Source organism: Trachypithecus francoisi, unplaced genomic scaffold, assembly GCF_009764315.1.
Source record: "Trachypithecus francoisi isolate TF-2019V2 unplaced genomic scaffold, Tfra_2.0 Lachesis_group1, whole genome shotgun sequence".
Lineage (NCBI taxonomy): Eukaryota > Metazoa > Chordata > Mammalia > Primates > Cercopithecidae > Trachypithecus > Trachypithecus francoisi.
Window position 1 is genome coordinate 16,198,078 of NW_022681454.1, and position 12,131 is coordinate 16,210,208.

At 41.6% G+C, this 12,131-nt stretch overlaps 1 protein-coding gene across 1 annotated transcript in view; it reads right to left on the minus strand.

The window, feature by feature from the left end:
- The window catches only part of LOC117085188 (PC4 and SFRS1-interacting protein-like), a gene marked incomplete at its 5' end in the record, with an annotated part of 33,366 nt that extends 31,280 nt beyond the window's left edge, over positions 1-2,086 (minus strand). Inside the window, one exon of the mRNA XM_033213839.1 lies at positions 2,078-2,086. Within this exon, the coding sequence (XP_033069730.1) occupies positions 2,078-2,086 (9 nt within the window). The remainder of the gene's footprint in view (positions 1-2,077) is intronic.
- Between the last annotated feature and the right edge of the window lie 10,045 nt (positions 2,087-12,131).

The window sequence follows — 12,131 nt, forward strand, 5'->3', positions numbered from 1 at the left end:
AGTCTCTAATCCATCTTGAATTAATTTTCGTATAAGGGGTAAGGAAAGGATCCAGTTTCAGCTTTCTACTTATGGCTAGCCAATTTTCCCAGCACCATTTATTAAATAGGGAATCCTTTCCCCATTTCTTGTTTCTCTCAGGTTTGTCAAAAATCAGATGCTGTAGATGTGTGGTATTATTTCTGAGGACTCTGTTCTGTTCCATTGGTCTATATCTCTGTTGTGGTACCAGTACATGCTGTTTTGGTTACTGTAGCCTTGTAGTATAGTTTGAAGTCAGGTAGCGTGACGCCTCCAGCTTTGTCCTTTTGACTTAGGATTGTCTTGGCAATGCGGGCTCTTTTTTGGTTCCATATGAACTTTAAAGCCGTTTTTTCCAATTCTGTGAAGAAAGTCATTGGTAGCTTGATGGGGATGGCATTGAATCTATAAATCACCTTGGGCAGTATGGCCATTTTCACGATATTGATTCTTCCTATCCATGAGCATGGTATGTTCTTCCATTGTTTGTGTCCTCTTTGATTTCACTGAGCAGTGGTTTGTAGTTCTCCTTGAAGAGGTCCTTTACATCCCTTGTAAGCTGGATTCCTAGGTATTTTATTCTCTTTGAAGCAATTGTGAATGGAAGTTCATTCCTGATTTGGCTCTCTGCTTGTCTGTTACTGGTGTATAAGAATGCTTGTGATTTTTGCACATTAATTTTGTATCCTGAGACTTTGCTGAAGTTGCTTATCAGCTTAAGGAGATTTTGGGCTGAGACGATGGGGTTTTCTAAATATACAATCATGTCATCTGCAAGCAGGGACAATTTGACTTCTTCTTTTCCTAACTGGATACCCTTGATTTCTTTCTCTTGCCTGATTGCCCTAGCCAGAACTTCCAACACTATGTTGAATAGGAGTGGTGAGAGAGGGCATCCCTGTCTTGTGCCAGTTTTCAAAGGGAATTTTTCCAGTTTTTGCCCATTCAGTATGATATTAGCTGGGGTTTGTCATAAATAGCTCTTATTATTTTGAGGTACGTTCCATCAATACCGAATTTATTGAGCGTTTTTAGCATAAAGGGCTGTTGAATTTTATCAAAAGCCTTTTCTGCATCTATTGAGATAATTATGTGGTTCTTGTCTTTGGTTCTGTTTATATGCTGGATTACGTTTATTGATTTGCGAATGTTGAACCAGCCTTGCATCCCAGGGATGAAGCCCACTTGATCATGGTGGATAAGCTTTTTGATGTGCTGCTGAATCCGGTTTGCCAGTATTTTATTGAGGATTTTTGCATTGATGTTCATCAGGGATATTGGTCTAAAATCTCTTTTTTGTTGTATCTCTGCCAGGCTTTGGTATCAGGATGATGTTGGCCTCATAAAAAGAGTTAGGGAGGATTCCCTCTTTTTCTATTGATTGAAATAGTTTCAGAAGGAATGGTACCAGCTCCTCCTGTACCTCTGGTAGAATTCAGCTGTGAATCCATCTGGTCCTGGACTTTTTTTGGTGGGTAGGCTATTAATTGTTGCCTCAATTTCAGAGCCTGCTATTGGTCTATTCAGGGATTCAACTTCTTCCTGGTTTAGTCCTGGGAGAGTGTAAGTGTCCAGGAAATTATCCATTTCTTCTAGATTTTCTAGTTGATTTGCGTAGAGGCATTTATAGTATTCTCTGATGGTTGTTTGTATTTCTGTGGGGTCGGTGGTGATATCCCCTTTATCATTTTTTATTGCGTCTATTTGATTCCTCTCTCTTTTCTTCTTTATTAGTCTAGCTAGCGGTCTGTCAATTTTGTTGATCTTTTCAAAAAACCAACTCCTGGATTCATTGATTTTTTGGAGGGTTTTTTGTGTCTCTATCTCCTTCAGTTCTGCTCTGATCTTAGTTATTTCTTGCCTTCTGCTAGCTTTTGAATGTGTTTGCTCTTGCCTCTCTAGTTCTTTTAATTGTGATGTTAGAGTGTCAATTTTAGATCTCTCCTGCTTTCTCTTGTGGGCATTTAGTGCTATAAATTTCCCTCTACACACTGCTTTAAATGTGTCCCAGAGATTCTGGTATGTTGTATCTTTGTTCTCGTTGGTTTCAAAGAACATCTTTATTTCTGCTTTCATTTCGTTATGTACCCAGTAGTCATTCAGGAGCAGGTTGTTCAGTTTCCATGTAGTTGAGCGGTTTGGATTGAGTTTCTTAGTCCTGAGTTCTAGTTTGATTGCACTGTGGTCTGAGAGACAGTTTGTTATAATTTCTGTTCTTGTACATTTGCTGAGGAGTGCTTTACTTCCAATTATGTGGTCAATTTTGGAATAAGTGCGATGTGGTGCTGAGAAGAATGTATATTCTGTTGATTTGGGGTGGAGAGTTCTATAGATGTCTATTAGGTCCGCTTGGTGCAGAGATGAGTTCAATTCCTGGATATCCTTGTTAACTTTCTGTCTCGTTGATCTGTCTAATGTTGACAGTGGAGTGTTGAAGTCTCCCATTATTATTGTATGGGAGTCTAAGTCTCTTTGTAGGTCTCTAAGGACTTGCTTTATGAATCTGGGTGCTCCTGTATTGGGTGCATAGATATTTAGGAGAGTTAGCTCTTCCTGTTGAATTGATCCCTTTACCATTATGTAATGGCCTTCTTTGTCTCTTTTGATCTTTGATGGTTTAAAGTGTGTTTTATCAGAGACTAGGATTGCAACCCCTGCTTTTTTTTGTTCTCCATTTGCTTGGTAGATCTTCCTCCATCCCTTTATTTTGAGCCTATGTATGTCTCTGCATGTGAGATGGGTCTCCTGAATACAGCAGACTGATGGGTCTTGACTCTTTATCCAGTTTGCCAGTCTGTGTCTTTTAATTGGAGCATTTAGTCCATTGACATTTAAGGTTAATATTGTTATGTGTGAACTTGATCCTGTCATTATGATATTAACTGGTTATTTTGCTCGTTAGTTGATGCAGTTTCTTCCTAGCCTCGATGGTCTTTACATTTTGGCATGTTTTTGCAATGGCTGGTACCGGTTGTTCCTTTCCATGTTTAGGGCTTCCTTCAGGGTCTCTTGTAAGGCAGGCCTGGTGGTGACAAAATCTCTAAGCATTTGCTTATCTGTAAAGGATTTTATTTCTCCTTCACTGATGAAGCTTAGTTTGGCTGGATATGAAATTCTTGGTTGAAAATTCTTTTCTTAAGAACGTTGAATATTGGCCCCCGCTCTCTTCTGGCTTGTAGAGTTTCTGCCGAGAGGTCTGCTGTTATTCTGATGGGCTTCCTTTGTGGGTAACCCGACCTTTCTCTCTGGCTGCCTTAAGATTTTTTCCTTCATTTCAACTTTGGTGAATCTGGCAATTATGTGTCTTGGAGTTGCTCTTCTGGAGGAGTATCTTTGTGGCGTTCTCTGTATTTCCTGAATTTGAATGTTGGCCTGCCCTACTAGGTTGGGGAAGTTCTCCTGGATGATATCCTGAAGAGTGTTTTCCAACTTGGTTCCATTTTCCCCCTCACTTTCAGGCACCCCAATCAGACGTAGATTTGGTCTTTTTACATAATCCCATACTTCTTGCAGGCTTTGTTCATTTCTTTTTCTTCTTTTTTCTTTTGGTTTCTCTTCTCGCTTCATTTCATTCATTTGATCCTCAATCGCTGATACTCTTTCTTCCAGTTGATCGAGTCGGTTACCGAAGCTTGTGCATTTGTCACGTATTTCTCGTGTCATGGTTTTCATCTCTGTCATTTCGTTTATGATCTTCTCTGCATTAATTAGTCTAGCTGTCAATTCTTCCACTTTTTTTTCAAGATTTTTAGTTTCTTTGCGCTGGGTACGTAATTCCTCCTTTAGCTCTGAGAGGTTTGATGGACTGAAGCCTTCTTCTCTCATCTCGTCAAAGTCATTCTCTGACCAGCTTTGATCCGTTGCTGGCGATGGGCTGCGCTCCTTTGCAGGGGGAGATGCGCTCTTATTTTTTGAATTTCCAGCTTTTCTGCCCTGCTTCTTCCCCATCTTTGTGGTTTTATCTGTCTCTGGTCTTTGATGATGGTGACGTACTGATGGGGTTTTGGTATAGGTGTCCTTCCTGTTTGATAGTTTTCCGTCTGACAGTCAGAAGGACTGTCTGTTGGTCTGTTAGAGATTGCTTGAGGTCCACTCCAGACCCTGTTTGCCTGGGTATCAGCAGCAGAGGTTGCCGAAGATAGAATATTGCTGAACAGCGAGTGTACCTGTCTGATTCTTTCTTTGGAAGTTTCCTCTCAGGGGTGACGCCACCCTGTGAGGTGTGGGGTATCAGACTGCCCCTAGTGGGGGATGTCTCCCAGCTAGGCTACTCAGGGGTCAGGGACCCACCTGAGCAGGCAGTCTGTCCTTTCTCAGATCTCAACCTCCGCGTTAGGAGATCCACGGCTCTCCCCAAAGCTTTCAGACAGAGTCGTTCAGTCTGCAGCGGCCCCCACTCTTTCCCCTAATGGACTGCAGCTGTGCGCTGTCCGCAGAGGTAGAGTCTACAGAGACAGGCAGGCTTCCTTGAGCTGCTGTGAGCTCCACCCAGTTCGAGCTTCCCAGCGGCTTTGTTTACCTACTTAAGCCTCAGCAATGGCGGGCGCCCCTCCCCAGCCTCGCTGCTGCCTTGCGGATAGATCGCTGCAGACGGCTGTGTAGCAGTGAGGGAGGCTCCGTGGGCGTGGGACCCTCCCGGCCAGGTGTGGGATATATTCTCCTGGTGTGCCTGTTTCCTTAAAGCGCAGTATTGGGGTGGGAGTTACCCGATTTTCCAGGTGTTGTGTGTCTCAGTTCCCCTGGCTAGGAAAAGGGATTCCTTCCCCCTTGCGCTTCCAGGTGAGGCGATGCCTCGCCCTGCTTCAGCTCACGCTGGTCAGGCTGCAGCAGCTGACCAGCACGATTGTCCGGCACTCCCTAGAGAGATGACCCCAGTACCTCCGTTGAAAATGCAGAAATCACCGGTCTTCTGTGTCGCTCGCGCTGGGAGTTGGAGACTGGAGCTGTTCCTATTCGGCCATCTTGCTCCACAATCCGTTTCCTGACTTCTTAATGATTGCCATTCTAACTGGTGTGAGATGGTATCTCATTGTGGTTTTGATTTGCATTTCTCTGATGGCGAGTGATGATGAGCATTTTTTCATGTGTCTGTTGGTTGTATGGATGTCTTCTTTTGAGAAATGTCTGTTCATATCCTTTCCCCACTTTTTGATGGGGTTGTTTGTTTTTTTCTTGTATATTTGTTTGAGTTCTTTGTAGATTCTGGATATTAGCCCTTTGTCAGATGAGTAGGTTGCAAAAATTTTTTCCCATTCTGTAGGTTGCCTGTTCACTCTGATGGTAGTTCTTTAGCTGTGCAAAAGCTCTTTAGTTTAATTAGATCCCATGTGTCAATTTTTGCTTTTGCTGCCGTTGCTTTTGGTGTTTTAGACATGAAGTCCTTGCCCATGCCTATGTCCTGAATGGTACTACCTAGATTTTCTTCTAGGGTTTTTATGGTATTAGGTCTAACATTTAAGTCTCTAATCCATCTTGAATTAATTTTCGTATAAGGGGTAAGGAAAGGATCCAGTTTCAGCTTTCTACTTATGGCTAGCCAATTTTCCCAGCACCATTTATTAAATAGGGAATCCTTTCCCCATTTCTTGTTTCTCTCAGGTTTGTCAAAAATCAGATGGCTGTAGATGTGTGGTATTATTTCTGAGGACTCTGTTCTGTTCCATTGGTCTATATCTCTGTTGTGGTACCAGTACCATGCTGTTTTGGTTACTGTAGCCTTGTAGTATAGTTTGAAGTCAGGTAGCGTGACGCCTCCAGCTTTGTCCTTTTGACTTAGGATTGTCTTGGCAATGCGGGCTCTTTTTTGGTTCCATATGAACTTTAAAGCCGTTTTTTCCAATTCTGTGAAGAAAGTCATTGGTAGCTTGATGGGGATGGCATTGAATCTATAAATCACCTTGGGCAGTATGGCCATTTTCACGATATTGATTCTTCCTATCCATGAGCATGGTATGTTCTTCCATTTGTTTGTGTCCTCTTTGATTTCACTGAGCAGTGGTTTGTAGTTCTCCTTGAAGAGGTCCTTTACATCCCTTGTAAGCTGGATTCCTAGGTATTTTATTCTCTTTGAAGCAATTGTGAATGGAAGTTCATTCCTGATTTGGCTCTCTGCTTGTCTGTTACTGGTGTATAAGAATGCTTGTGATTTTTGCACATTAATTTTGTATCCTGAGACTTTGCTGAAGTTGCTTATCAGCTTAAGGAGATTTTGGGCTGAGACGATGGGGTTTTCTAAATATACAATCATGTCATCTGCAAGCAGGGACAATTTGACTTCTTCTTTTCCTAACTGGATACCCTTGATTTCTTTCTCTTGCCTGATTGCCCTAGCCAGAACTTCCAACACTATGTTGAATAGGAGTGGTGAGAGAGGGCATCCCTGTCTTGTGCCAGTTTTCAAAGGGAATTTTTCCAGTTTTTGCCCATTCAGTATGATATTAGCTGTGGGTTTGTCATAAATAGCTCTTATTATTTTGAGGTACGTTCCATCAATACCGAATTTATTGAGCGTTTTTAGCATAAAGGGCTGTTGAATTTTATCAAAAGCCTTTTCTGCATCTATTGAGATAATTATGTGGTTCTTGTCTTTGGTTCTGTTTATATGCTGGATTACGTTTATTGATTTGCGAATGTTGAACCAGCCTTGCATCCCAGGGATGAAGCCCACTTGATCATGGTGGATAAGCTTTTTGATGTGCTGCTGAATCCGGTTTGCCAGTATTTTATTGAGGATTTTTGCATTGATGTTCATCAGGGATATTGGTCTAAAATTCTTTTTTTGTTGTATCTCTGCCAGGCTTTGGTATCAGGATGATGTTGGCCTCATAAAAAGAGTTAGGGAGGATTCCCTCTTTTTCTATTGATTGAAATAGTTTCAGAAGGAATGGTACCAGCTCCTCCTTGTACCTCTGGTAGAATTCAGCTGTGAATCCATCTGGTCCTGGACTTTTTTTGGTGGGTAGGCTATTAATTGTTGCCTCAATTTCAGAGCCTGCTATTGGTCTATTCAGGGATTCAACTTCTTCCTGGTTTAGTCCTGGGAGAGTGTAAGTGTCCAGGAAATTATCCATTTCTTCTAGATTTTCTAGTTGATTTGCGTAGAGGCATTTATAGTATTCTCTGATGGTTGTTGTATTTCTGTGGGGTCGGTGGTGATATCCCCTTTATCATTTTTTATTGCGTCTATTTGATTCCTCTCTCTTTTCTTCTTTATTAGTCTTGCTAGCGGTCTGTCAATTTTGTTGATCTTTTCAAAAAACCAACTCCTGGATTCATTGATTTTTGGAGGGTTTTTTGTGTCTCTATCTCCTTCAGTTCTGCTCTGATCTTAGTTATTTCTTGCCTTCTGCTAGCTTTTGAATGTGTTTGCTCTTGCCTCTCTAGTTCTTTTAATTGTGATGTTAGAGTGTCAATTTTAGATCTCTCCTGCTTTCTCTTGTGGGCATTTAGTGCTATAAATTTCCCTCTACACACTGCTTTAAATGTATCCCAGAGATTCTGGTATGTTGTATCTTTGTTCTCATTGGTTTCAAAGAACATCTTTATTTCTGCTTTCATTTCGTTATGTACCCAGTAGTCATTCAGGAGCAGGTTGTTCAGTTTCCATGTAGTTGAGCGGTTTGGATTGAGTTTCTTAGTCCTGAGTTCTAGTTTGATTGCCCTGTGGTCTGAGAGACAGTTTGTTATAATTTCTGTTCTTGTACATTTGCTGAGGAGTGCTTTACTTCCAATTATGTGGTCAATTTTGGAATAAGTGCGATGAGGTGCTGAGAAGAATGTATATTCTGTTGATTTGGGGTGGAGAGTTCTATAGATGTCTATTAGGTCCGCTTGGTGCAGAGATGAGTTCAATTCCTGGATATCCTTGTTAACTTTCTGTCTCGTTGATCTGTCTAATGTTGACAGTGGAGTGTGAAGTCTCCCATTATTATTGTATGGGAGTCTAAGTCTCTTTGTAGGTCTCTAAGGACTTGCTTTATGAATCTGGGTGCTCCTGTATTGGGTGCATAGATATTTAGGAGAGTTAGCTCTTCCTGTTGAATTGATCCCTTTACCATTATGTAATGGCCTTCTTTGTCTCTTTTGATCTTTGATGGTTTAAAGTGTGTTTTATCAGAGACTAGGATTGCAACCCCTGCTTTTTTTTGTTCTCCATTTGCTTGGTAGATCTTCCTCCATCCCTTTATTTTGAGCCTATGTATGTCTCTGCATGTGAGATGGGTCTCCTGAATACAGCAGACTGATGGGTCTTGACTCTTTATCCAGTTTGCCAGTCTGTGTATCATCTTTCCTAATGAAGGATAAACAGTCATTTAAGAAAGGAAGATGGGATTTAGAAAAGAGGGAAGGAATGAAAAAAGCATTTTACAGCCAGTGTTCCCCAAATTAGATACACATCAAAATCATCTGGGAAGTTTGTTTGAGAAAGAGCTTTATTAAGGTATTATTTACATCCCATAAAATTCACTCATTTAAGTATAAAATTTAACACTTTTAGTAAATGTATACAGTTGTGCAACTACACCACAATTCAATTGTGACATTTCTGTCATCCCCCAAATACTCCCTCATACCTGAAAGCTTTTAATTTTGATTTTAAACCAATTCATTCTCGAATTACATAGAAAATCAATGTTAAGAGGTTGGTGTTTTTTCCCTACTTTTATCAATACATGTATGCATTTATATACTGTCTTAGTAACTCAGGCTATCCTAACAAAAAATATCATCAACTAGGTGGCTTGTCAACAAGAAGCATTTGTTTCTCACAGTTCTGGAAGATGGGAAGTCCAAGATCAAGGCCCTGGTGGGTCTGGTGTCTGGTGACAGCCCATTCCTCATAGACAGTGCCTTCTCACTACATCCTCGTGTGGTCAAAAGGGACAAGGCAGCTCTCTAAAGCTTCTTTGATAAAGGCATTCATCCCCATTAGAGAGCTCTGTCCTCATTACCCAATCATCTCTCAAATACCCCATCTCCTATTACCTTGGGGGTTAGGATTTCAACATACACATTTGAGGGGACACAAACACAGCACCACAGCACATACAGAAGGGGGGCCAAACATAGACCATAGCACATACATAAGGAAATAATAGCCACACATGTGTTGAGGCTGTTTTGTTTCATTAATAAAATTAATGGGGCCAGGCTTGTGGCACATGCCTGTAATCCCAGCACTTTGGGAGGCCAAGGCAGGTAAATCACTTGAGGTCAGGAGTTTGAGACCAGCCTGGACAACATGGCAAAACCCTGTCTCTACCAGGAAATACCAAAATTTGCCAGGTGTGATGGCACGTACCTGTAGTCCCATCTACTCAGCAGTCTGAGTAGTAAAAAAAATTAAATAGAAATAAATAAATAAAGGAAACCATAGCATATATTATGTTTCATGACCTGCCTTTTTCAGCGAAAAATATGCCTCAGAGACCTTTTCACATTGGTTGTCTTTTCTCATTCTCTTGTAATGTCTTCCTGGCATTCCAGAGAATAAACATAGCATAATTCACTTAGCCACCATTTCCCCTTTTGATGAAAATGTTAGCTGTCTTTTTTACTTTTTATCTTAAATAATGTGGCAGTAACATTTGTGTACTACATCCACAGGCATCTGTGTGTTATTCCTGGAGGACAGACTCCTAGAAATGCAACCACAGGTGTGAATTTTTTTAAAACCAGGTATTGTACCAGCCTTCCTCTCCATTCTCAGACCTCCGAGAGTTTATTAGATCAGGGTGGAGCTGCATTCTTACCAAGCACCTGCTCTAGAGATTCAGATATAGCCAGCCTGGCACCAGCTGCAACTGTCATTGCGGAGTCTTTGTTCTAAAGCAAACATCAGTAACGTTGTAGTCAGAAAAGTGTAGGTTCAAATCCCAGGTCTGTCATTGCAAGTAGTATAACCCCGGATGCCATTCATTCTTGCCTATGCCTATGCACCCATTCATTCACTCACCATCTAGTAAACAAGCATTGAGCACTTCTTATGTGTTCAATTCTCAGTCAGCAGGTGACACAGATACAAAAACAAATGAATAAATACAGTAAAGTATCACAGATTTTATGAAGAGGAGGATAGTCCATGTTATGTAGAGAAGGATGACTGGGGAAACCTGAAAAGATGGTAGAGGGAACTCTCATGGTGAGCCTTCAAATGCACATGTACCCTAGAACTTAAAGTATAATAAAAAAAAAAAAAAAAAAAAAGGTTTCTGCCAAGCGACCAAGATAACCCACTCAGAGGAAACAATGAGTACAATGGCCTGGAGGTAGCATGCATTGTGATTCCGCAAAATACAGGGTACAAGGGGCAGCAAGGAGGCTGGGAAGGCAGATAGGATTATGGTAGGCTTTGTAGGGTGTACTAGGGTCCTTTTAAAGGGCTGTGCCATGGGACATCCCATGGTTGAGTTGCATTTAGCACAACTTTAATGGTACGGTATGAAGGAAGGAATAAAGGGGCTTTGGCAGGGAGACCCAGGTCATGGAGTGAGTTGGTGTGGAGCCTTGTCCCAGGCCAGCACTCTTTGCACAGCCCACACTAAACACTAGTGTTAGAACCCATTAGAAAGCCAAGTAGTGCCCCCTAATTATTGTTGACTTGCCTAGTTGATAAGCTTATTGTTCTTGGCCTTGCTGCAGCCCAGCACTAAGCCTAGTATTGAATGATCAGCCAGGTACAATGGTTAATTTTATACGTCAGCTTGGCTAAGCCACAGTGTCCAGATGTTTGATCAAACATTATTTCGGATGTTCCTGTGAGGGTGTTTTTGAATAAGATTAACATTCAAATCCGTGAACTTCAAGGAAAGCAGACTGCCCTTCTTAACATGGGTGGGCCTCATCCAATCAGTTGAAGGTTGACTAGAACAAATGAATGACTTCCCCCGAGTAAGATGGAATTCTGCCAGCAGATGGCCTTTGGATGTGGACTGTAACATCAGCTTTTTTCTGGGTCTCCAGCCTTCTGGCTCACCGTGCAGATTTTGAACTTACCAGCTTCCTTAACTGCATGAGCCAATTCCTTGAAATAAATCTCTCCAGATATATGCACACTCCGTTGGCTCTGTTTCTCCAAAGAACCCTGACTAGTACACCAGGGAAGACTTATGTATAAGTCTTTAGCAGTTCTCTCTAGGGCTAGAAGCAGCCCCAAGACTGTGGTGGGAATGCTTCTCATCACAGGAGGAACATCCAGAAAGGTTGCAGGGGATGGATAGACAATCTGGTGACATAATCTCTCTCTCTTCAAATGTCTCCATTACAGCAGTTGTTTCTAGACAACTTTTCTGAACTTCTTCTTTTCATTCTCTGTCTTAGTCCAGGACGTGATACTTGCCTGAACCTGCACAGAATGCTGCTTTGCCTGTTTTTGTTGTGGTTTGTTTTTTGTTTTGTTTTGTTTTCTTACATTTTCTTCAGTTATTGGCATAAGTCGCTCAACTCTCAGAAGGTGGGATCCATATATTGAAAATTTTTCATATTTTCCTTGTAAAGTGAAGGTGGTAGTCATACTGGCACTTTCTATTTAATATTATTTTATAATTTATAGAATGGTGCTTGGTTTAATTAAGCTCTTAGCCTCAGTTACGAAATCTGTAAATTGAGGATAATATAGTAATTGGGACTAGTACTACAGTACCTTATAGATTGTTCTAAGGATTAAATGAGAACATGCATGTCAAGTGCTTAGCAATGTCCCTGGCATTTAATAAATGCTAGGTCTTTCCCTATGAGATTATAAGTCTTTTTTTTTTTTTTTTTTTTTTTTTTTTTGAGGCAGAGTCTCGCTCTGTTGCCAGGGCTGGAGTGCAGTGGCCGGATCTCAGCTCACTGCAAGCTCCGCCTCCCGGGTTTACGCCATTCTCCTGCCTCAGCCTCCCGAGTAGCTGGGACTACAGGCGCCCGCCACCTCGCCCAGCTAGTTTTTGTATTTTTAGTAGAGACGGGGTTTCACCGTGTTAGCCAGGATGGTCTCGATCTCCTGACCTCGTGATCCGCCCGTCTCGGCCTCCCAAAGTGCTGGGATTACAGGCTTGAGCCACCGCGCCTGGCGAGATCATAAGTCTTATATGATTATTTCAATAAGCCTCTAAAGTAGACAAGAAATG